The sequence below is a fragment of the Apis cerana genome, linkage group LG10 (genome assembly GCF_029169275.1).
Source record: "Apis cerana isolate GH-2021 linkage group LG10, AcerK_1.0, whole genome shotgun sequence".
NCBI classification, from domain to species: Eukaryota; Metazoa; Arthropoda; class Insecta; order Hymenoptera; family Apidae; genus Apis; species Apis cerana.
In genome coordinates this window covers 11,560,662-11,587,999 of record NC_083861.1, presented here as the reverse complement: position 1 = coordinate 11,587,999, position 27,338 = coordinate 11,560,662, and the positions used below count along the sequence as shown (strand labels likewise).

The window sequence follows — 27,338 nt, the reverse complement described above, 5'->3', positions numbered from 1 at the left end:
TAATTTAATAAATAATTTCATATTTATATTTTATATTTATAATATTCTATTAATACTTTATCAATTTTTTAATTATTATTGATGTTATGTTCGTATAATATCCGATAATGGCAAGATTTAAACAGAAATTTAATTTCAATTCCAACCATTACTAACGTTGAGATCTTATTCTGACCGGAATCGGTAAAAATGACATTCAAGTATTAAGGCTTACGAAACCGTTTGAACTATGAATGTAATACAAATAATGCATTGGACAATCGATCTATATTATATCTACTCTATGACTGAAATATCAATTTGTTGATAATTTCTATAGTGTATGCCATATTATCTATAGCAAAGGTAAAAATATTACGATGTAACGTGTACGAATAGCTGACCACGGACAAGGTATCATCTGTGATTTGACGTTTCTGTCAAAAAATTTTATTCTTATATACTTGTCAACACAGATGCGAGAACAATATTTCGTAAAAAGTTTTATTTAAAAATGTTTATAAAAAGATAACATTGGACAAAATGAATAAAAATATGAATTCGCCATCTAAACTTACGGAGTTCGCTCCGTTAAGTCCTGAAGAAAGCCAACCTGGTGTGGCTTCTTTATTTTCGAAATTTTTTAATTTTACTAAAGGTAAAATCTTTTGTTTATTATATTTACTTTACTACTTTTTTTATATTTTATATTTTACTTTTTTAAATGTAAAATATTATATATTTTAAAATCTAATTTATTTTATGTTGTATAATATATAGAAATTAATGATAAATTTATACATAACATGTACATACATATCATATAATTTTTAGGTTCACAAAATGTTGATGATTCCACAATCTCTTCTACGAATGAAGAACAAAGCTCATCCGATTCTGAATCTTGGAAACAATCAGAAAGTACAGAAAAATCTCCTGAAGATGATAATTCAAGTATGATGAATTTTCCATTAGATTCTTGTGAAGGCAGAAGTTTACCAAATGTATTAAAACGTATTAGTAATATTGTAGCCTTAAAAAGTAATGTAAGTTATTTTTCACATATTATATATATTAAGAAATATAAATTATTTAAAATAATAATAATATTAATTTAATTTAGAACTTACGTTCATACAAAGACTCTCAATTGAGAAGTTATTGGATGCCAGATAGTGTAAGTAAACAATGTTATGAATGTGGTGAACGATTTACAACATTTCGCAGAAGACATCACTGTCGTGTTTGTGGTCAAATATTTTGCTCAAAATGTTGCTCTGATCAGATACCTGGAAAAATTATGGGATGCACTGGTATAAATATAAATAATAAATGAATAATTTTATTAATTACTTTGTAAGTTTAATAAACTTATAATATATAATAGGTGATCTCAGAGTTTGTACATATTGCTGTAAAGTAGTTTTATCTTATTTGCAATCATCGGATATGAGAAGTGATCTATCAGCAGATTTAAAAGCATTGCAAGAAGATCTTCAAGTTAAATACGGAAATAATTTACCACCTATTTCTCAAAAAAGTACAAATGAATCCATACAAGATGAAACTTCAATCTGCAGAAAACCAAGTGTAGGATATATGGAAGAAAAATATGCTATTGGACGGTATTGAATTTTTATTTGTTTTATTTTTTTATTAAGTGTTATAATTTATTATAATTTAGAGATTGATAAAATATATATTTATCCTATATTTTTTCAGACCAACAACTAGTTATTTAACATCTCACGAACGTTCTATTGTTTTACAAAACTCAGCGTCTTTGAGGATGATTTATGAAGAGCTATTTAGATCTAGTCAAGCAATTCTTTTACAAACGCATAGGATTAGATTGAAAAGTTACCACAATTGTTTTTTAGCTAATGAATTAGTAAATTGGATGATTGCACAAAATAAGGCAGCTACTCGGTATAAATAAAACAAATTTAAAAAATATATATATATAAAAATATTAAAATATAATATTTTACAGGATACAAGCTACTGCTATAGGACAAGCATTGCTGGAAGCAGGTTTTATAGAACCAGTACTTGCTGATAATGAATTTAGTGATACAGCAGCTGTATTTAAACCAGTAAAATTATCTAATATGCAAAGTACTGATTTATTAACTGAAACTCAAAATACTTGTGATGCTCAGGAACCTGCATGGGTAAAAACGATTCCACAACATGATTCAACTACTGGTAATATATAAAATATTTCTATAAACTAATTCATAAAAATACAAAAATACAAAAATACATAAAAATACAAAAATACGAAAAAAATATATGGAAACAATTTTAGATTCAGAAAGTGAAACTAAACCTTCAAATTCGATGCAACAAACAGCTGGTCGTTTACCATCTTCTAGTTCAAGCTTTTATTTAGATTTAAATTTAGAAGCATCTACTGTTACATTAAAAAGGCCTACATCAGAAGATTTGACTACAATTTCCGTAGATAGTAGTGATGGTATAATTGAACAAAAAGAAGTCACAGTAAAATCACATAAATGTAATTTTAAAATTGCTGATGATCTTTTAAATGATAATGATACACTACAGGTACAAGAATTTAAAGAAAAAAATGGTTGGCATAAACCAACGAATCTTCGAACTGCGTTTGGAGAACTTCATGCATATGAAAATTTAATGTAAGTTGATGTATACAAATAAATAATATATTATATATTATATTAATATATATTTATTTAAATTTATTTAAATATAGATCTGCATTCAAGCAACACGAAGATTCGTTAATTAAACAACTTCTTAATAAAGAAGGTTTATCGCAAAATTGGTCAGAAGTAATACTTCCTATTGCTCATCAAATTATTGACTATGTTAGACCAGATTTAAATCATAATGTCGATGATTTAGATATTCGGCAATACGTGCAAATAAAAAAATGTTCAGGTGGAAATAGAGATGATTGTGAGATTGTATCTGGTGTAGTTTGTACAAAAAATGTTGCACATAGAGGAATGAATGCAATGATAGCTCATCCAAAAATTTTATTGCTTCAATGTGGATTAATGTATCAACGCGTAGAGGGAAAATTATTAAGTTTAGAACCTGTGATGTTACAAGTATGAAGAAAAATTTAATGACGTTCTAATTTTTTCAGTACAATAAATATTTTTTTATTTATAGGAAAATGAATATTTAGGGCATACAGTTGCTAGAATCACCGCTCTTGGTCCAGATGTTGTACTAGTACATCGTTCTGTATCAAGATTAGCACAAGATAGACTTAGAGAATGTGGAGTAACACTTGTTTTAAATGTTAAACTCAGTGTGCTTGAAAGAATTGCACGATGCACAGGTGCTAATATCGTAAATACTATTGATGCCCATATAAGCGCTAGATACATGCTTGGTACCTGTAAAAAATTTTATTTGCGAAATTTTTCAAACGAAAAAAGTGAGTAATAAAAAATGTAATTTTTTATTTGAATTTTTTATTTTAACCAAATAAAACTGATTATTTTTTTTTTCCAGATGGTATCAAAACACTGATGTATTTTGAGGGATGTGCAAATCCACATCTTGGAGCTACGATTTTATTACGAGGCGGTTCTCAAGCAGAATTAAAAAAAGTAAAAAATGTTACTTCAATGATGATATTTGCTACTTATTCTTGGCGACTTGAAAAATCATTTCTTATGGATGAATTTGCAAAACCGCCATCTTCTAAAGATAATCCATTTTTGGATGAAACATCGTTCAAAGATTTCAAAGATTTTCAACAAACCAATAATATATTGCATACTAAATCTAACGATGGAAATGATTTATTATTAATTCATAATAAAGATTATTCAGATAGTACAGAAATTTTAAAAATATCAGAAGTTCAAGAAGATTCTAAAAATTTATTAAATTATTCTGAATGTATAGAAATAGAACTTTCAGAAAATGGAAGTTCATCAATAAAAGACATAGATTTGTATCATAATGAAAATATGTTAACTTCAGATTCTGTTAAACAAATATCCTCAATATTATCCGAAGATGCTGATCCTTATGATACCTTAAAATTATTTAAACCTAAAACAAAATCTTCTGTAGTTGATGAAAAAGGTGCAGGAGATTATATAATACATAAATCAAATAATGATAATTTAAATAATAGTTCTGATCTTGACACAGAGGACAAAGAAGATCCAAATAGTACTATAGAATTATTTGGAAATAAGATTAATAGAAAAGTCAATCAATCAAATATCAAAGAAGAAGTTGAAAAATCAAAAATAAAAGATAAAATCATTTCAGAAGAAAAACGTATATATGGCGAATCTATTAGTGATCATAGTGATCCTTTACATCAATATTTAAATGAAAATGAAGAAGATGTTTTTAGTCAAACTAGTCCAAATGGTCAACATTTAAGCGTTGCTGATTTACCATTATTAAATAAATTTAAAAAAGCATTAGAAGGTACTATATTAAGTATTTCACCTTATTTAAAATTTTCTATACCTTATTTAGAAACTGAAACAGGAAGGAATTGCATATTACGAAACTTTTTTCCAAGAGAAATCTTTTATTCCATACAATTTGTAGATAAAATAAAAGAGATTAAAACGAATAACGTATCTGTAGAACAATCTGTAACTGAAAATCCACTAATGAAATTAAAATTAAAACCGCAACATCCATTTGTTCAAGCAAAATTAACTACAGATGTAGATAGTCGAGAAGTACAAGCTTTATTAGCTAATTTTAGAGCATGCGGTAGTCGATTATATCCAACCAATAATGTTTTATCGGATAAACAAATTTTAATGCAATCAGAGGTAAATGAACAATCTCCAATGTGGCCTGATTGCTTAGATCCTACCAGTCATCAACGTTTATCTGTATTATTTTGTAGTTTTTCGCATACTGGTAATAATGATACACCAGCATTTTGTGTAAATCCTTGGGTAGTTAATATGGACTTATACGGAAGAAATGATATCGCTCTTGGACGTTTCTTAGAACGTTACTGTTTAACATCTGAATATAAATGTCCTGCTCAAGCATGTCGAGCACAGATTGCTCATCATGTTCGGCGATTCGCACATGATGGTGGATGCATACATATTAGTTTAAGTGAAATGAGCTCTGAACCGTTTTCTCAAGAAAATACGAATCAAATTTTAATGTGGAGCAAATGTATGAAATGTAAAAGTGTTTCACCTGTAGTACCAATGTCTGATGATACTTGGTCTTTGTCTTTTGCAAAATACTTGGAATTACGTTTTCATGGAAATGCATATACTAGACGTGGTACAGATACTTGTCAACATTCGCTTCATCATGATCATTATCAGTATTTCACAAAAAAAAATATGCTGGCTGTGTTTAAGTATACAAAAATATCGCAATGGGAAATTTCCCTACCACCTCCTTTAATAAATATCATGTATGATCCGAAGCAGCATGCAGATGTGATAGAAGAAATGAAAAGTTTAGCATTAAAAGGAGATGAAGTGTTCTCCTGTATACGAGAAAAATTAACAACTTTACAAACAGATATGGATATTTTAAATGCTGCTAAACAACAATTAACAAAAGATCAACAATATTTCAAAAACAAAATAGAAGAAATACAATTAAAATTAACGTCTCCCACTTTAGAAAATAAAAAACTTGAAGGAAAAGTATCCGAAAAACAAGTTCAAGCCCTGATGTTTAGAATTGAAGATGGAATAGTAATTCTTAAACGATTGATATCAGAAGTTGTATACACTTGGAATGCAAAAATTTTAGAAATGTCTGTTAAAAAAAAAGATGAAAGACCAAGGCGATTTACCGAACGATCATTAACGACTGGAAGTAATAGCATTATCGATACAGATGGATATATAACAGAAGACACTGCATCAGAATCACAATTAGAAGATTTAAGTCCTATGTCAGCAGATTATAATGCTATAGATGCCATTGCTGCAGTACAAAATGATTTACAAGGGACAGAAGGCATAGAAAATTCAGACAATGAAATTTTAGAAAGTAATCCTGAAGATATTGTTGTTGTCCAAGGTTCTCCAAAAATGCATCAGAGATCACATTCTGATGTTTTACCTATCACTTTTGATGATATGCCAGATAAGAAGAAAAAGAAAAAAACTATTTTGTCACAATTATTGCCTTCTGTTCCTGTTACTCAACCAATACCAAATCCTTTAGGAACTTTGGAACATCATTTACTTCCTCTTGGGTTTGTTAATTATATTAAAACTTTTCTGTGTATGTGATATATTAGAGATAATTATACGTGGTTAATTAATATACTAAAATATTTTTTGTTTTACAGATCAGTTGTACCTATAGTAGTATATGAAACAGAACCATCATCTATAATTGCATATGCATTAGATTCGCATGATTATAAACACGCACTTCATGAATTAACGCGTACCGTAAAAGGTCCGGATTTAAATCCCAGCCCTTTAAACAAACGTAAATTTCCCGAAAATAAAGAAAATTTTCCTGATGTCACACAATCTGGAGAATTTAAGCGACCGTCCGTTTTATCATTTTTTCGAGGAAACAGTCCAAATCCTACAAGTCCTTTAGATTCTGATAAAAGCATTTCAAATATGGATTCTTGCATACAAAATCCATCAATGACTACAGAAATAGATGAAGACAAAAAAATAACAAAGCAGCAGAATTATATTGAAGTTCAATTTAATGATGTAACGACAAATTTCTATTGCAGAATATATTTTGCTGCCCAATTTGCTGCTTTTAGAGAAAATGTTTTACCATGTGGAGAAGATGGTTTTACGAGAAGTTTAAGTCGGAGTGTACAATGGGCTGCAAGAGGTGGTAAAAGTGGAAGTACTTTCTGTAAAACTCGAGGTATCAAATTGTATGAATATATGTTTACATATATGTAATATATGTGATAAATTATGTATAGAAAATGAAATTTCTAATGTGTTATTTATATCATTTGTCAACACATTTTTTGTTGCAGATGACAGGTTTATCATAAAAGAGATGTCTAGACTAGAAATGCAAATATTTCTTGAATTTGCACCAAATTATTTCTCTTATATGGAAAAGTGTCAACAAACTAAGCAACCAACATTGTTGGGAAAAATAGTCGGTGTTTATCGAGTATCTTTCAAGAATAATACAACAAATGCAGCACTTCGAACTAGCGTATTGGTAATGGAAAATTTATTTTACAAGAGAGCAATAACGGATAAATTTGATTTAAAGGGATCGGTAAGAAATCGGCTCGTAAATCCCGATGATATGTGCCACGAAGGAGAGCTTGTATTACTCGATGAAAATTTATTAAACAGTAAGCGTTATATTATATATAATTATTAATAATTTTTTATATAAAAATTTCTGAATTAAATACAAGATATATTTTCAGTGAGTTGTGATTCACCGCTCTATATTAGATCACATTCCAAAGCAGTTTTAAATAAAGCCATTGAACAAGATACTAAATTTCTGGCTGATAATTCTGTAATGGATTATTCATTATTAGTTGGTTTAGAACCAAACTCGGATGAACTCGTTTTAGGTATAATAGGTAAGTTTATAGAAAATTATATTTTTAGATATAACATATTTTTATATATATTATATAATTATAGATTATATAAGGACGTTTACTTGGGATAAAAAGTTAGAAACAATGGTGAAGAAATCAGGTATATTAGGTGGCCAGGGAAAATTGCCAACAATAATATCACCTGAAGAATATCGAGCTCGTTTTATAGCTGCTATGCACCGATATTTCTTACCAGTACCAGACAGATGGTCTGGTTTAGGAAGAGGTGTAGAAACATAAAAAAATATGACTTTTAAATAGTGAGATTTTCAATTTTTTTACAAATACTATGTACTAAATATATTATATATATATATCACTCATTTCTATAACCACTGATATAAATAACGTAACAAGCAGTGTTGCATATAGAGATACGAAATTGTACATTAATATTTTATGAAATTATTACTAATTGATATTATGATATTTTGTAATGTTATAAAAATAAGTCATTTTTATTATAACGGAAAGTCTCATTGCATAGATTTAAAATCGTAATTTATGTAGCAATGCAAACATTCAAATCACATCGCTTGTATTTACACTCATTATTGATCATTTTATTATATGTATATATGTTAATACCGAAATTTATAACCGAATTGTTTCTTTTCAAATCTAAAGTACAAAGGGTATACTCACGCATATGAATAAGAATTACATAAAATTACATAAAAGTCTATGAAAGCACCATTATTAATGTTTTATTTAAATCATTTTTTTCAAAATTATGTACATAAACATTATTTATTATTATTGATAGTCAAATATAAACAATAATAATAATAATAGCTTTAACATAATAGTATTTTCATAATTTGTTTAGATCAGTGTTCTAAAATTTCTATATAATTAATATGAATAACATTTTTCTAAAAATATCATGTCACGCCAGTACAAATTTTAATACATTATACATATTTCATGATCAGGTCACAAAAACAAAATATAACATATAAACTATAACATATCACGGGACACTGATCTATACGTTACAAACACAAAAAAGACATTAAAGCGTATACCTTACAGAAAAACGTTTCATCATACTCAATTTTCATATAACATCATTTCTATCGTATTTACACAAATGAATGCACAGTGATGAAGCTGCAGCGAAACTCGAAAACTTGAACTATTCCATCTCTCTGAAAATTTGATTATACTGATCATGATGTCTCTTTTCTTTCGAGACTGATTTTTATATTATTTATTAATTGCAATGAAATCTGCAACTTTCTAATACATTTTAAGTTTCTATATGCTTATTCAAATAATAAAATGTCTTTCATTTGTTTGAAACTAAATATGAATCAATATAAGACGTGTCATGAAAATAAATAGATTATTTTGTGAGAAAGATCGTCGAATCGAAAATGAAAATAAGCTTCAGGTGTACATCATCGATTATCGATGTGTATATAAGAATGAATGGAAAACAGTTTTTATTATATACTGGTTAGGTAAATTACAATAAGCTGTTGTATAAGAATTTCTGCGAATAATACGAAATCTATGATTAAATCATTTACATGTGAAGAAGTACGAAATCTCTATTTGTTTTCCTATGTGTAAATTGAATTGACGATGAAACAGCTCAGCTAATATGGCTCCACTGCTTTTTTTCTCGTAGAAAAAAAATGACCTACACTGGATACTATCTGAGCAAGTGATTTCTCCGTATGAATGATTTCTAAAAAATGTATAGTATAGTTCTTCAAATCACTTTACATAAATACTTAGTGGACATTACATAATCAGTAAATTTCTTTTTACAATTTTTTACATAATAATTCATCGTAATTTCGCATTCATTATAATAGCCTCGTATTTTTATCCATTACTCGTTTCGCGTTGAGCATGAACAATTTTTTTTGCCTTTTATTCGACTTACATCTTTATCATTATTATTATTATTATTATTACAAAACAGTGCCGACAAAATCAGATTTTATACAAAATCACTGGATCAAGTCATCATCAAGATTGTCATCAAAAATAACAGATGACAAGAAATACGAGTAAGATAATATTTTTCAACTCGTGGTTACTAAACTACTAAAATCAAATTACATTGATTATGTCGCTCAATTGTGATAAAAAAAAAAAAAAAAGAAAAAAGAAAAAATAACTAAAATTCATCGCTAAATGCTATCCAGTGTCGGCAATTTTTTGTACTATGGTGTGGAAGTGATATTCGATTTCTCATTGACTTCAGCGGTCCATGAACCGCAAATGTTTCCTATCTAGCCGCGAGTTCTGTAGATCGAGAAACAACAAGGAAGATACCCGGGACGGTGGAGGAGGCTTCTCGCTACTCATTTACAACAAGCGGCATTCTGGACGCATACTAATTTCATAAACGCTAAGGAGAGTATCGCTGTCTTTCATAACCATAGGAACTACCGTCCCAGAAGTACAGTTTTTAAAAAGGAGAGAGAGAAAAAAGAAATAATCTCTTTGCAAACTTCCTCTTTCTTTATGTTCTTTTCTCTTCTTTTTTTTTTCTTTTTTTTTTTTTTCTTTTTTTTCTTTTTTTTTACGTGTATCACTCAGAATAATCCAATGGAAGAAGACAAGAGCTTTTTTTTTTTCTCGCGAGATGTTTCAACAGGCTCGATCGTCTTGCGTCTTTCAATATACAACATATATCAAAGAATAACAAGAATAAACAACAGAGGATCGTATCGTACCTAGTCTAGAAATTCATATATACCGTATTATAGTCGATGAAAGATGAGGATCCCCTTTCTATGGAGAGAGATCTCGTTTCTTCTAGGTGCACGTCTAAATAATTATTTGAATTTTCCACCGTGCACACAATTTTTCAGAAAATCTTGCGTCCTTTTTCTAGGGATAAGGAGATACGAGCGTGTGAATCTCGGCTAATAATCGCTCTTGTGGTTACACAGCGTATAATCCTGGGGAGCCAGTCGATCTTTTATAAACCATGCTTCCTGTTTTAAACACCGTTTACATGCACATCGTGCGACCTCGGGATCTTACACACGGGCCGCCGAATCACGAGTTTCTTTTATCTCTGTGGTTCGCCTAGGCCCAATTGTTGACTCTGTGTTTGCTGTTGCGCATTCCCGGTTACACTACACCGTCCTCCATGGTGTTGCGCCGCCATCCCGATCTGCATCGAATTCTGATGCAATCCATTTTGACTTGGCGACATTCCTGATAATGATAAAACGAATTTATTCTTTAATTTACATATGCATAAATGAGACATAAAACAAGAGTGTAATTATAAAATAACAAAGATTTGCGACACAAGAATGTATCTTTACATTTTTATGAATTCATTAATGTATACATTGCGGATAGAAATAATCCTCGCTGGTTGGAAAACATAATAAAATAAAGAAAATGAATCGTTCGAATTTAGTGGAAAAAGATTTAAGAAAAAATTATACGAAAATATATCATCGATTAACGTTGAGAAAAAATATTCTTTTAATAAATATATTTATTTGAAACGAAATATATAATAAAAATGAAATTTACCCGAAGGAGTTTTGTCGCCCGCAGACATTTTGGAAAACGCTAAGAGTGCATCAGGGAAATTTGGTGGTGTAGCCGGTGTATTACATGGAGTAATCTACAAAAGAAATATATTTTTATAGTAATTGCAATAGTAATCGGTAATACTAATCGATTTAATTGTTTTAAATATCTACATATGTTTATATCTCTGAATATTGCATGTATAATTATTTAGGTCGAGACTAGGACGCATGTCTATATAGTCGTAAACATAGATTCTTCGTTTGAAGATCGATACTTACATCAACCTCCTTTTCATGTTTGACTTTAAAACCTATGAGAATACAGGTTTAACACATCGATTAAGAATAAGTATTTTGTATGCTTACATTTCATTACGTAAGAGTTAAATATCAATTAACAGTTATAAAAAAACACCTACATGATTGTTACTTTGTCATCAATGTTTCCTTCATTTGTATTAATATTTTATTCATTTAATAAAAACATTTTTATGTAAATATTTTTTTCACACTGTGTATATTTATACTGCTTTGAAAAAATTTATACTTATAAAAAGATTATATTTATTTAAGGAAACTTTAATATTTGATTATTTAAATTCGCTAAGAAAAGAAAATATTTTAAATTTCAAATTTTGTTAACGGTTATCAATCGTTAAACTTTTATATATTTATTATGAAAATTTCTGACTTCAATTATATAATATTCTTCCATTATGAATTAATTACGAATATTTCTTACTTCAATTATATAAATATATTCTTGTAATCAATATATATACATACATATGTAGAAGTATTTAATTCCTTTGCTAATATTAATTATCTTAAACAAATTCTACGATGGATCATTATATAATACATGTTTATGAAGTATTACAGCATTTCGTGTTTCATTCATTTGACTAGGCAATTATATATTTTCCGATGGATAGGAAATTATCAGGAAAGAGTTACGCTTGTTTCCTGCTTGTGTCTCGGAAATACGGAACAAGACATTGGTTTGTCTATAAAGCTAAAAATATCCAACGAATGTTTTACGTAAGCCGCAATGAAGCGACACACATCTATGGTAGGCGGGTGAAAAGAGAACAACAAAAGTAGCTTTCTGTGAGTAAGAACTACTCGTCAGTTGTTAAGGTCATTGAACCTTTGGCTCCTGAATGTGATGTCAGCGTACCACCAGGTGGACAGAAAGCAACAATATAAGATGCACATGTGTTCTTGTGTTCTTCGATGCACTGTCGATTAGCTATATATAAATAAATAAGAAAGTGCAAATCAAAATTTGTTATAATTTTTAAATTTAATTTTATAAATTTTTTTTAAAAAGTTAAACATATATGCAAATAAAGATAATTATGGATATGTAAAATACGATTAAATAAATTTTGTTAATTACAATAAATATTTAGAAATATTATTAATAATACCGTGACACAAATTAAATTCAAACTTACAATTTCATTCAAATTTATTAATAAATTTATTAACCATTTAAAAATGTAGAAAACTCATAGATACAAATTACTAACCTAAATGACATAACTAATGATAAGAAAAGTAAATCCTAAAATCTTATCTCTAAAATGATGAAACATTTATAAAACACATGTTCATGTATTTATGTATGTAAAGAAATAAATAAAATTTAATACAATTAACCGACATTTTATCACTACTCGAGTCAAATATATACATATTTATAATTGTGAAATTCATTTCGATTCTTATTTAGCATTTTATTTAATATAAATATAAGTATAATAAAATAATCAGAAACATTACCAATTAATTACTTGAACGCGTACAATTGTTTATAGTGCCATGATGCAATGTTTACAACTGACTTCAGCGGTCGCATAATGGCTTCCCGAAGCGGTCTACTTCGACAACATATGTATATATATTGGAAAAGAAAGTAAAGTAAAAATGGTCAGAGAAATCTAGGATTTTGCCCTCAGATTTGAACGTTGTTCGTCCAATGTTGAGCCAAGATTTGGCACACAGTTTATCGGAATGCCTCCGACCGAGAATAGTAACACACCTAGCAACTGTCTGCTGACAGTGGTTCTCTGCCTTTCATATCGTTTTGAAATTTATTAGTGAAGTTCACAGTGAAAAGAAGAACGCTCTCGATACAACTCGATGTCTTCACTCGATGTATAAGAAACGAGTTAGTTACGCCGAGTATCGATAAGCTATAGATAGTTAACTCAAATATAAATACGATTTATCGATAATATCGATAAAATATGAAATATACAGTAGAAAATAACTGACGCAAAATACAATAATAAAAATTAACAAAATTTGAATTATATTTTATTTATTTTGTTTTGATATAGATAAGGAATATTTTAATATTTAATTAATATTTTTTATTATCTATTGTAGAGATTTCTTTTTAATTTTACAAATAATAATAAAATAAAATAAATATAATAAAATTTATCGAAAACAGAAATATAGTAATACGATATGATTTATGAATATTTTATCATCTATTATTACATCAATCTATTATTTTTTTTATTTTATTTTGTATTAATTGTATTTTTTTATAAATACTTTTATTTATTCATTAAATACGTGTAAATGTATTATTATTATGTCTAAATAATTTAAATAAATATTTATATCACCATTTTCTTTACTAATTGGTAAATTATGATGCATTATACTGCATTTCAAATTCATTGAACTCACTAAAAAGTTTAAAAAATTTCTATCTAATATTTAAAATCAAAATAAATTATTTTTGTATTAAAATATTTTTTAAAATAACACATAAGAATTATAAACAAATTTAGAAAAGAAAAGATAAAAATACTTTTTAATTGAAACTTTTATCAGAAAAAAGTTATTTCATTTAATATTTTCTTTTGTTTCATAATCTATGTTTGTATATTTGCAGAGAACTTATAGACTTCAAAACATTATTAGAAACCTCTTGTTTAGATAAGCTTTCAACATTTTATCGATTATTATTGAAGGAAAACAAACTAATAATAAAAATGAATGAGGAAAATGAAAGAAATATAACTTTTGTTTCCCATGTCGGAACATAACCTCAACACGATTTCATTTCAGAAATTAGGATTCAGTAAATTTTTGATTTAAATTCCTAGATAGCTCCTATAGTGAATCATAAGAAAAATGAAATTTTAATCTCTGAAGAAACAGAAAAGTTAACAAGGAAGAGCTCATTCTGCTGAATCAACGTGTTCATGCCACATAATTTTATGAGTTTTTTAATTAAGTCAAATACTTGGTTGCCATGCTGCAAATGACAGCAACAGACTGTGAAATTAATACGATTCCTCATTTACTATCGAATTGACTTTCATAATTAAGTTAAATAATAAATATAAAATATGGAAATATATAAATATAAATAGAAATATAAAATAGATTTATTTTTATCTTGACGTAAACTATACAATTGTAAGTGTACTAGTAATCTTTCTAAAAAATCACTAATTTCGATTGTTCTAGTAATTCTAGTGTCAGCGCCAAACAACTGCAATTTATAATCTTTGTAAACGATCGCGAAGAATTCTTAGCACATGAGAATATGCCAGAAGGCATGAAAATAGACCGCCAAACATTGTTATTATTTTCATACAATTATACAAGTCATATGAATCGCGCCAGTGAATATTATCAAATATAATGCGTTCGTCTTGATGATTCATGTCGCTTGTAACCAAGCAACCACTGCGAATCCGCAAAGAACGAAATCCTGTAAAGGTTATTTTCGTACGTGTAATTCTACAATATAGATGTTCCTTTTGCTTATTCGACTATGCATTTGTATAGAATACGAGCGTAATGATGACGTTGTGTTTCTTGGAAATACACTTGACACTGATTTCATTAAGTAGGATATTTGCCTAGTTTATGTTAATTGTATTTTTATCGATAATCAAGAAAATTATAATTATGTAACGATTAATTTTAATCAGAATATTTAAAAAATTTTTTATATTTTTTAATCATCATATTTTAAAAATTTTAAAATCTAATATTTAAAATTTAAAATGTCTTTTAAAAATTTTAAATTAGATATATTTCTTTAAAAAACTTACTTTCAATAACTCTTTTCATTTTTAATGTAATTATTTTTTGTTTTTGAATTTAATAATTTCTCATTTCAAAATATTAGAACATTATCAACAAATTTTATGCGTAAGCGTATTTTTTGCGCAACATTTCCAGTTGAGAAAAAAAAATTAACATATGTGAATATCAACTGTACGATAAACAAATGTATTAATTAATATAAAGTATAAAGATTAAAAATAATAAAAAATAAAACGTAAAATTCATTATGATGTATATTCATTATGATATGTATAACATATGACATGTATAATATATGATATATTAATTGAAAACAATTTGCGAGATATAAAATGCTAAATGTTCAACAAAAAATAATTTCCTTATATTGAAAGAAATAGAAATACATCGCTTGCGTTACAAATTGGAAACAATTCATGATATATGGAATAGAATACAAATTAATTATGAAGTCATACATAAATATATATAAATATATGATATAATATTTCTAAAAATATTGATATTTTACGAATCTTCTTTTTATAATCATAGTATGTAAAAGTACATACTAATAATAAAAATTTAAATATTTTACATTTTTAATTTTTTTTGTACTCTCACGTTTTTATATTTCGAAAAAAAGATAATCTATTCAACTTAGATCGCGTAATATAAGCATTTATTAAAATATATTAAGTGATCTCATCTCATATGCGATATGTGTGTTCGCATTGTATATGACTTCATATAAGAAATTAGAGTGGCACACATCATAATGACGATTTTTTATTTTCTTGATCGCATTGATAAATGAAAATATTTTATCTATACATTTTATCTATGATGTCATATACGTCTTGCATTTATATTTACATAACTGAAAAATGATAATATTTTATGTTTACTGTTATTCTACGTTAAAACTTTTTAAGTCTGTGAAAAATTTTTCAAAACGAAAATAATAATAAAACGATCAATTGCAAAATTTAATTATTATTTCTTTTAGAAATAATAATTAATACACGAGAATTAAAAATTATTTTACGTTAGAATAAATTATTATCATAAAATTAATTAAAATAAAAAAATTCAGAGATAAAGTATATATAATTAGTCAAAAATAATGATTATTAATATAAATTTAAATATCAACTAAAAATAGAAGTGAAATCGATGGAAATAACATTTATCAAACAACAACGATAATGAACAGTTTGATACTCAATGACAGACGGAATGAAATTTAATGGCTATTGATTTCTCACTTCATTTCCAACCGTCTAATTTGCATACGATGTAGTATAAATAATTCAAAATAACAAGTATCTAGTTATAACAACATTATAATATTTTTTTAAAAATTTATTCAAAAAAAAAAATGAATTGGAAATTTCAAGAATTGAATTATTTATATCAAAATATTATCTCGATTCATTTATATTTCTTATATCTTAAACATAATATTTTTACGAAATGTTTAATAATATTTATAGTTGCTAATTTAATACATTATTATACAAGACGCAGAGCGTGAGTAAAGTTTAAGCCAAATCGATGACTCGAATGCGCACTTCCCCTCATGTTACGTGACGATGCACAAAAATGTAGTAAATCACCGGTGTGTATAAATCGTGTATGAAATCATTGATTAATAGCGGTAAATCAATTAATAGTATAAATATATATATATATATATATATATATAATTAAAATAAAAATAAAGTTCTGTTTTGATTCGTTGAATTTTTTTAGAAAAGAAACGTAACAAATATATTCTTAGTAATCTGTTATAATTCCATACATAAGAAGATATTAAATATAATTTATAGATATTTATTTGTGTTTGTATACTTCGATAAGATTCTCGGACTACTATTATCACGTAAATCGATCAATATTAATTAAAGTCTTTGGATGTTGTGATATTTTATTTTTTCATATAGAATATATAGTAAAACAAACTATACTAATTTCACGGGACGAAAAGAAATGAATAAATTCCAAGTATTCATAAAACAAACAAAATGAAACAATGTCACGTGAACAAAAGACAATGAAAAAATTTCATTTCTCGCGCGTGATCTCGACGCGATTCGCGCAACGAACCTAATGAATAAAATCATTCGCGTGATGTGTCGTGGATCGTTGCACGTGACATAAATAAAGAGAGTCAATGGAAAGGGAAAAGAAGATAGAATATCGCCGCCATAACCGACGACGACGACGACGACGACGACGACGACGACGACGACGACGACGACGACGACAACGACGCTCCTGACGCGGAAATAGTTTCGTATCGATTAGATGTCGATACAAGAATAAAGGAACGATCGAACTTTTTTTGATAAATTTTTCTCAATTTAATTTATTGAAAAAAAGAAACTTAGATCTAATAATTTAAATTTTAATGAAATATGTCAGTGTTTATTAATATGATATTGATTAGTATTACACAATAATTATTGTAATTATAGCCATAAATAACCAGTTAAATAAAATATATAAATATAAAATTTAGAAAACCTCTAGAATATTCGATATATATAATGGTTTAATAAATGATTTAACTACGTTGAATATTTTCGTTATTTTATCATGAAATTATGGTTACGTCCTATATTTTCCATTTTTATAAACCGGTTCTTTTCTGCATAATATGACTATCAAAAAACGAATCAACTTACTTGACCAAAATGTGTACCAGGTCCTTGTGCACAGGGAGGTATCGCAGCTTCTTGAAAGAAAATACTAAGAGCAGTCTGAAATTATAAAATAACCATTATTAGATTAAACAAATCGAATATATTTCGATATTACTATTATGGTTGTATTATGATTACATAACAATCGTTTTTCAAAATGAATTCTGTTTCCGTTTACGAATCGTATCATTAATCTTCAGACAGCGCATAATAAGTCACATAACCTTTAACATGTTCGCGATGATACATGCTCTACCAGTGACACATTATACACTTATCATACGTTTGTAATTATTGATAATACACTGACTGATAATTAATAACACATGAAAAAATATTTCAATTTCAAAAAATATGTTAAATATTTTTTGCTTAATTTAACCTAAAAAAAATATCGTTATAATCATAGTTATTACTTCAAATGTACATTAGAACATTTTGAACAATATTGAAAAATCAATATTAAAAAAAGCATATCACTTTTTTCATCGCTTAAATACACAAAAGATATTCAATTAAAAAAACGCTTAAACTAGTGACCTAACAACAAATTCTTTCCGTTAGAATTTCTAACTAGATATGTAAGTATATGTCTGCGCGCGCACGCTCTTGGAAAAGACCTTCAATTCGATTTATTAAGGCGGGTGTGGTTACATTTACAGCGTTAACACAGCTGTACACCAATCGATCGATACGCGCAATTATGTATGACACCACTAGCAACAGATGAATATAATAATGGTTCTGTTTCTATTGCAAGATCGCATTACGTGTTGAAATACAATTCAATCACGTGCTCAAAAATTCTTCGTGCGCTAAGTGTCACAAAATTTCAATAATACGAAATATTTTTTTCAACCATTGTTATTTTTATTCAGTGAAAAATTTAATGAAAAATATATTTTTATATTTTATAATTCTTTTTTCGGACAAATAATTATACATCTTTAACATTTGTAAAAAAAATTTTTTCAAAGATCAAATATAAAATTGATGAATTCCCATTTTTTTCTTTGTATTATTTACGTTACAAAAGTTATTACAATCTATTTACACTGTAAGTTTTTTGAAGTAATTATACTGATTTATCATTATTAAAGAGATATGTAAATTCTTTATATTTATTTTTTTATATACTCAAAACAATGATAAAAACAAACTATATATAGACATTACAAGATCTAATTTCACAACATGAAATTTATTCTAATTACAAGTGATCACAATTTTTAGTATTATATAGTACTATATGCGCACCACGTGATTTCGGTTGCCGGTTGCGCGCCGGATTATAATTAAAGATATTAACACATAAAAACTTTTCAGTATTTGATATATTCTTTCATGACACATCACATTATTAACTTTAAGTTTCAAAATATTACAAACAGATCAATTTTAAATTCGATGCAGCCAAACGATATCATTACAATTTTGTAACAGATAATCTTTACATTTACCATAACAAGTTAGCGATTATTCGCTTCACAGAATTAAAAATATCTATATAACTTAATCGCACGAGATCGCAACGTTTTTTCGTATCATTCAATTGCATCAAACTTATCAATACTCAGATAGATCATTGACTACCTGTATAACAATCTTTTTAACCGACCTAATTGCGTCGGAAATTTACATACAGTTTCTTACCAGTTTCTCACGTGCACGCGACATACTCGTTTTCGCGAAACTTTGAAAATTGCCTTTCTAAGGAAAACCGTGACGCGCCTTGTTTACTTTTGTTCTTGTATTTCTTCGTATTTGACTCTTTTTATGCAGTTCTCAATCCGTTTTCCGCTAAGTTTTCCTCGAAACCCAGGTTTTACTATGTAGCACGACGTTGCTACTTGCATGCATCTAAAATATTAACGGTTGCCTATGGTATCCTTGTTTTGTTAGATTCTTCGAGGAGACAAGAATATACATTCGCGATCACGAGGTATATTTGTAATTTTCTTTTTGCTATATCGCAAATGATACCGATAAATCGTTAGTAACAAATCTTATCTATATTTATCGAGAAACAAAAAGGAATAAGTACAATCGCGAACAATTTCAGTGAGTTAATATTAACCTATATTCGCGTTAATAAATCGTATTAAAGATAACAAACAGACAAATTATTTGATTATTCGATAAAATTACGCTTATGTTATATGGAAGTTTAAAGTATAATATATCTTATAAAGGCGATCAGAAAAATTCTTATCGTTATCCTCGTTACGCTAATTAAAGCATGCATACACGTATTCTTTATTTATTAAGTTATAATAAGTATTTTTCTCATTGAAAATAAAACGTATAGAAACAATAATAAATGATTTCTTCTTTTTTTTTTTTTTTAGGTATTTTATACTTTTCACTTAAATTTGAAATCACGTATTTTATTTTTATAAATGTATTATTACTTAAAAATTTACGATGATCTTTATCGATAAGAATAAAAATCCTCTCAATCATTAAATAACTTATCCATCGAATAAATGTGTAATTTAAAACTTTTGATTGATAATACATTGTATTGATAGTACGCATGTATATCTTGTTCGATTAAAAATCGATCTAGAAGCAATTGTACAAACAAATTTGAACCATTTTAAATTTACGATAAAAATTATCTATAATAATACAATATGAAAATAAGTTAATAAGAAATTGAGAAACGAGGTAAAAGAGACATTCATCTGCCATGTGAATATAGAAACTAGTAAATCTTGGGCAAAATCGTTCCGCGTGCCCCAACACTTCTCGACCACGTTACGTTCAAATCACGTAACGAGAAAGAACCTGAAATAGATTTCCTACGTTTCAAAGTTTCCAGTTTACCTAGACGTATATTGTGGAAAGATTTTCAAAACGCAGAGAAAAAATACGAAAGAAATAAAACTAAAGAAACTTTTTATTTCCAGAAATATGTTACAGCTTAAAAAAAATTTGAACATTGTTTTGATACTTATAAGCTAACAGTTTCTGTAAATATTATTGATTCATTCAAAATGAAAAGTATACATAAAAGTAAAAAAAAAATATATATATATATGTGTGTGTATATATAATAATATTTTATTGTTGTTTTAAATATTTTAGATAAATTTAAAATGTTTAATTTAAAATTCTAAAAAATTCTAGAGAAATTCATGAAAGACCAATGGTTCTACTTAAATCTATATACGTTTTCAGATCTACGTAGATATCTGGGGACCTTAAGGTCAAACGAAACTTCGTTACATGAAATTTTATCTATCTTCTAACGTTTCAGAAGTTTTATTATAGTTCGGTTTGCGTGAGATTATTTTTTAAAAGATGAATGTTTGATAACAATTATCGACAGAATAAAATTTAGTATTGTATTACATTATATTTAAATTCTAGAGAAATATAATAATATTTTAATATTTTATATGCATCAACCTAACCTAAAAATAATGTTGATAAAACATATCTCTTCTATGCTAACTTATTGAGATAAGAAGATTTACATACGTTGATCTATTATTGTGACTATTATTATGACTATTACCATGTCATCTAAATTAGAAAAGTATGTTTCTTTTGCACGTCTTATCACATTTAAAAAAAATTATATTTCTTTTATTTAAATCAATTTATATATTTATTTAAATCAATTGTTTCGATTTCGAATTCGAAAAAAAGAATTGAAAGAATCATAATAAAAGAGAAGAAAAGCAAAAATGATAAGTATCAGAAAAAGTATCGATAAATTAAACGTTGACGTAAAAAAAAAAAAAAGCTGAATCATGAAAAATAGAACGGTGCACTTTCGAAGAATCGAAGCACTTAGAAGCAATTTCCCAAATAGTGAAAATTTCTCAAAGAAGTATATATTGATTTGATGGAAGCATCATTTCTAAAAGTTGTTCTCATGCGGTTTGCAAACAAACTTCCTTCTCTTGAGCATTCTTTCGAATAAAAGAGAAATGGCACATTGCCACCGATGTAGCGTGCTAATTTTTCACGTTCTTCCGATAAATCTCTGGAATTGTTTTGGTATACCATGGGTACTCGATACGCGTGAAACGCGCTCGAAGAATTTCATGAATTTCTCGAAAATGTCAGACACGATAATAAATTTAATCCCCGATTCACATATTATTAGAATAAATATAGAAAAAAATGAAAATAAATTTAAATTGAATGAAGATCCACTTTTGTTTGACCTTCGTGGGAGAGAGAAACAAAGGATACACATATACAAGCTGTTAACGATGAGAGACACTGATGGCGACAAAAACAGAACAGATGGACTTTGCCAGATGTCACTGCAATGGAATCGTCGTAATCTTGCCGTTCCTTTAGCTCGAAAGCCGACCTCTAAAAAGGATCTTACGATGGTAAAATAGTATAGTTTTGACGATTGATATCGATAATGATAACAATAGTTTTATTTCTATCTCGAACGGCGTGGCTTCATCATGCGTCCGCCATGCAATTACATCCTAATGGCACTTTGCGTTCAATGCTAAAATTAACCAGCATTCGAGGATGAAACGCAAGGAATGATATACACATGACCCGATATTATTATCTTGATTTATTTTGAATATATATACATATATATATTTATATTTAAATATAATCGCGAAATTTTTTTATTCTATAAGAAAAAATATAAGCTCAATAAACATGAAACATTTCATTTTTTCGAAAAATCACGAATTCAACTCTTGGTCAGTAAACTCATTTTGTTACTTTTTAAAATTTATTTTCCTTTCTTCAAGTTTTATCTTTTTATCATTCCTATTGTAAGTTTCTTTAAGACCTATTGTAAGTTCCCTATCTGTATACGTTATCGCGGTGCCAATCGCCGAGCTATATGTTTTGATGTTGCTTTGTTCGTGGAATATGAAATATTGAACATAAGCAATGAAACTCTTCAACTATGTATTATCAACAGGCCAGAAATCAATACCGAGAGACCGAGGAACAAATATGTGTACAATATATAAAAAAAAAAAAATCATATAATTATAAAAGTCAAATTTTATTAATAAATTTATAAATAAGAAAATAAAAAAGTATGCCTTATATTCCTTTAATAAATTATTTAATTCGTTCTTATTAACTAATCTCATTGGATAATCATGAAAGTATCTCGTCTATTGTGTACATGTTACGTATATGTATATATATATATATCGGTACAGATGGCATAGTGAAAGAAACGGAAAGAGAGAGAGAGAGAGAGAGAAAGAGAGAACTGGAAAGGTACCGCTGTAGCGTATACATATAAACTTACCAGTACTCATTAGAACCTGTATCGTAATCTGTTGTTAAAAGCATTAGCAGTCGAGCAGAGAAAGTTTTCAGATTGAATTCAACGAACAGACTAAATTCTCTCTCTCTCTCTCTCTCTCTCTCTCTCTCTCTCTCTCTCTCTCTCTCTCTCTCTGCTTTTATTTTTTTTTGTTTTCTCTCGAAATAATGCAGTTTTGATTATTACGAAAATTTAAGATTTGTAATCTTTTTGTAACTATATTATTTTAAGTTTTTGATCAAATATATTTCTCCTTTGTTATGGTACCTGTAAACGTGTATTATTAAGAGTGTAATAAAAAAAAATAAATACATAAGAAAAAAAGATGAATATCTTTTTTTTAATATAAATGTTTATAATGCAATTTTTTTTACACTCCATTTCTTTTAATTTTTTCAATTATATCAATATCAATTAAGGATATATCCAATGTATTAGATTTAATCAGATTTTTAATATTTCTCGAAAAAGAATCCTTTCTTCAAGAGATACTATTCTCCATTTTCAATATTTATAATGATTTCAATACAAATATCTAATTTCTATATATTTTTGTGATTTATATATTTTACATTGGCAGGTGTTTCAATGTTTATGAACGGGGGTGTACAAAAGATATTGACGATGTTTATTTTAAATGATGCGATGGTTATTTTCATTTGGAATGACGTAACGACAATAATAACGGAATGACATTAAATATTAGCAATCCTTTGCGATTCTTATGAAATCTTGCGTTTAAAGCGACAACCAGAGATTACAATTTAACTTCTAATATCATGTTGCAATCGTTTAGTAAACATGGTGCTAAATAACCGATTGAATCTCGCAATCAACTAACGATCAATTTGGTTTCAAGATAAATTGCCAAAGTTTCGTGATAAAATTTCATTCCTCTTATGTTTTGAATGCCAATGTTTTTTTTTCTTTCTATTTTTTTTTAAGCTCTTATAATGCTATGCATTTAAAATTAAATTTAAAAATTATTTTAAATATATTAATTTATATTTTAAATAATTTAATTTAATATTTTACTCTTTTTTAATCTTTAAATCTTTTCTATTTTAAAACAATATCTTATCTTTAAAAACAATATTTAACTAATAACTAATAACACTTTCCAAAAACAGAGATATAGAAATGACTTTCATTAAATTTCTGAATACGTGGTACGATAAAATTTCTAAAGTTTTAATTTTAGTAATCAAACGTTTAAAAATATAAAAAACTTTTAGCAAAAAAAAATGACCAATTAATGCCTATGGATAAGATACTAATTGTTTAAAGTGTATGCTAGGTTCTTGACCGTATTATATTGGTTGATGTGAAAGTCTGAGAAACTTGTAAACTGTGTAAACTTCATGAATTGCAGATATCAGTAAGTTATAGAAATTATATCGTTAAAATATACATATATTTTTCCAAATAAATGTCATCAAAATATATTTTTATTTTGTTATAATTACCTTTTCTAATTCACTTTATAATATAGATTTTAGAAAATTATTATTTATATATTATTATATACATTATTATATAAATTATTTATATATACATGCATTATATAAATATTATATACACTTTTTTTACACTTTTAAATTTTTATCTTTAATTAACATCTGTAATCTATTTTCATTGATGATATAAAAATTATAAGAAATATAAACTTCATGGATTTTAAACACAATATATATAAACCGCATCAAAATATATATGCATTTTTTCTAATAATCACCATTAAACTATTCTTTTTTAATTTCATGGAATTTATTACGATGGATTTATCGTATATAATTTTTTCTGATTTCTTGATTATCAGAAATTATTGAAATTATTAATCTTAAATATTTTAATTCGTATAACAATAACATGAATGAAAGATGACAGATAATTGATGTTAAATAAGATATTACGTTATAGTGATATATAAAGTATAAATTCCAATCAAATTTTATCGATGTATTCTATTGATACGAAATAAGAGAAATATTTTATATAAATATTTCCTATTAAAAAAGTTATAACAAGTTATATGCAAAATTATATACAAAAATATACAAGTTTTATAATTCATATTTGGAAAATAATATTTTATGTTAACAAAATTTATGATCATTTTATAAATAAATATTTCATTCGTTTCATTTTTAAATAATTCTTAATTTCTTAAACTGATATACCGATACTAACTTAAATAGATACAAGTTAAAGCAGAAGTTGTGTTTTGTTGTGTTCTATTCGCTCGTAACGTTACGTGTAAGGTCGTTAACTCACTAATACATAGTATATCGATGGACTAAATGTAATCTAATTTCCATAAACCGAAGGAGGCTTTCAGTACAAACGGATAACTCGTAAATCGATAGGAAAGGTTGTACCAAAAAGATAGTTATTGTTCGCGATTGCTGCACGCGATGTCAGCATTGTTCTCATTGTTAGTGGCCAAGTCCGTTTACAGACTAGGTTTGAAGAAATCAAATATGATATAGATATATGACCTTATTTTAAACCTTTAAAATTTTATGCACGTTAAATGTATGTAATATATGTATGTAATAATGTTTGTGAATAAAAGCCAAGTCTAAAATGAGATTGACCGAATAGAATCACAATAAAAAAAATGATGTAACTAAAAACAAACGAAAAGATTAGAAAAATATAATCTGTAACTATCTGTAATATATTATAACTTTAATACCGAGATCAGAATGATCATGCTCATCGTAATAATAACGAACAAAACCTCTTAGCAACATCGTATGATTTTTATGAATGGATTTTATCCTTATGATAATAAATATGTTTCCTTATTCAACTTATATGACTTAGATCATTATTGAACGTATTTTAATGCGATTATACATAACAATTAACAACGGAACATCGTTCAATTGAATTCAATTAGTGTTTTCATTTAAACACGTGTGAATACATAACTACGGATCGAACGACAGTACCGCTTGAACGGTCGGCCATTTTCGCTGCTTTGTTTACGAAGAAAGTATCGAATCGCGGTGAGCATAAATATGGTGAAGTTCTTAATGCTTTCCTAAAAAAGATGCGAAATCTTATTCTCTTACTTCGAATTGCCAATGAGCCGCTTGTAGCAACTGTTTCGCTTGCTCCCTGGCACAACCTGCAGCCAGCACAAACTGATTGATCATCACCTGCTCGCGAAGGGTGTCCATTTTTTCGTCACGTTTTACCGAAAAGGCAGAAAATATCAGAGAAAAATCAAAATCACACGAAACACTAGTATAGGCACAGTTTTCCGAATCACCAGGTTTTAACTCTGCCTTAAGTTTTCGTTTAGATGCGAGTGCAGCCTACAAGCGGCAAGCAGAGTCTTGTTTTGAAAACTAAACTCATTGCAGACGGCTGACGGGTACCGCGGGTTGCGGAACGTAAGAGACGAAGATGTTATGACGTCACTACCAGCTATTCACTAATCAGCGTACAGCTTCCCGTGTGTTTGGGAGCATTCTCTTTTCCGTACATACTCCCTATCTTCATTGTTTATTTTCAAACATAATAAATAATTCAAAATGTTGCAGATTTGATGAATAGTACTATATTTGCAGCTAATTTTTTATTTTTGAATGTTATTCTTGTTTCGATATAAGTATAGTGCACATTATTAAATTTTTAAGAAACTTTAACACAAAAATAAATAATGTAATTTGATGTTTGATTCTTTGTAAATACTTATTAGGTCACCTACCTCTAATCAAGAAATTTTCTTAGTGTTGAATCTTTTTTAATCTAAAAGTTTTTAAGTTGACGAACCTGTTTAACAAGAACATCTGATTAGTAATATAATTATAATGTAGTTTATTGAATTTAATTAAAAAATAATATATTTTTTTATGAAATTAAAGATATTTGTCAAATAATATCACGTGAAAAAGTGTATTAAATATTAAATATGATAAAAAAAATCAATCGAAATTTTTTAATTACAAATATTAATATAATATTAAAAAAATTATTTATATTATTTTATATGTAATATAATTTTTTGTTTGATTCTTAAAAATAAATTATAAAATTATAAATACTTCGCATGACTTACATGATTTATATATATATATATATATATATATATATATATAAATGTTCTATTTTTTACATTTACAATTGTTAATATATTATTCTATATACATTTATTCATTTATTATAATATATAAAATTAATTTTTATAGTAATTATAAAAA

General features: G+C 27.2%; 2 protein-coding genes and 1 long non-coding RNA gene across 5 annotated transcripts; 2 read left to right on the top strand and 1 right to left on the bottom strand.

Moving 5' to 3' along the window:
• Positions 1–326: 326 nt before the first annotated feature.
• LOC107999026 (putative 1-phosphatidylinositol 3-phosphate 5-kinase) lies at positions 327–9,103 on the top strand. 2 transcript variants are annotated; one of them, XM_017058656.3, is made up of 14 exons: positions 330–637; positions 814–1,025; positions 1,103–1,292; positions 1,367–1,604; positions 1,702–1,908; positions 1,973–2,187; positions 2,291–2,639; positions 2,717–3,077; positions 3,142–3,412; positions 3,490–6,196; positions 6,293–6,843; positions 6,962–7,294; positions 7,373–7,534; positions 7,599–9,103. In XM_017058656.3, the coding sequence occupies exons 1-14, from the start codon at positions 523–525 to the stop codon at positions 7,793–7,795; spliced, it is 6,108 nt and encodes a 2,035-aa protein (XP_016914145.1). In that variant the 5' UTR covers positions 330–522; the 3' UTR covers positions 7,796–9,103. The 2 variants fall into 2 exon arrangements, with proteins under 2 accessions (XP_016914147.1, XP_016914145.1); XM_017058658.3 differs by lacking the exons at positions 6,962–7,294; positions 7,373–7,534; positions 7,599–9,103 and having other exon boundaries at positions 327–637; positions 3,490–6,225; positions 6,293–6,457.
• LOC107994231 (UBA-like domain-containing protein 2) lies at positions 8,237–26,511 on the bottom strand. 2 transcript variants are annotated; one of them, XM_062080598.1, is made up of 4 exons: positions 26,205–26,511; positions 17,829–17,903; positions 11,072–11,165; positions 8,237–10,741 (listed from the first exon to the last, which is right to left on the bottom strand). In XM_062080598.1, the coding sequence occupies exons 1-4, from the start codon at positions 26,310–26,312 to the stop codon at positions 10,593–10,595; spliced, it is 426 nt and encodes a 141-aa protein (XP_061936582.1). In that variant the 5' UTR covers positions 26,313–26,511; the 3' UTR covers positions 8,237–10,592. The 2 variants fall into 2 exon arrangements, with proteins under 2 accessions (XP_061936582.1, XP_061936583.1); XM_062080599.1 differs by lacking the exon at positions 26,205–26,511 and adding an exon at positions 19,500–19,640.
• LOC133666799 (uncharacterized) lies at positions 26,031–26,808 on the top strand. The gene is made up of 2 exons (XR_009831475.1): positions 26,031–26,138; positions 26,499–26,808. It is a non-coding gene; the product is annotated as an uncharacterized LOC133666799 (long non-coding RNA).
• Positions 26,809–27,338: the final 530 nt, after the last annotated feature.

Bases quoted from the DNA above. Each gene is read 5' to 3' on its own strand.
- LOC107994231 (XM_062080598.1), bottom strand. From the start codon at position 26,312: ATGGACACCCTTCGCGAGCAGGTGATGATCAATCAGTTTGTGCTGGCT. The intron at 17,904-26,204 runs GTAAGAGAATAA...TTATAATTTCAG, and splicing joins CGGCTCATTGGCAATTCGAA to ACTGCTCTTAGTATTTTCTT. The intron at 10,742-11,071 runs GTAAATTTCATT...TATCATTATCAG, and splicing joins GGGCGACAAAACTCCTTCGG to GAATGTCGCCAAGTCAAAAT.
- LOC107999026 (XM_017058656.3), top strand. From the start codon at position 523: ATGAATAAAAATATGAATTCGCCATCTAAACTTACGGAGTTCGCTCCG. The intron at 6,844-6,961 runs GTATCAAATTGT...TTTTTGTTGCAG, and splicing joins TACTTTCTGTAAAACTCGAG to ATGACAGGTTTATCATAAAA. The intron at 7,535-7,598 runs GTAAGTTTATAG...ATATAATTATAG, and splicing joins ACTCGTTTTAGGTATAATAG to ATTATATAAGGACGTTTACT.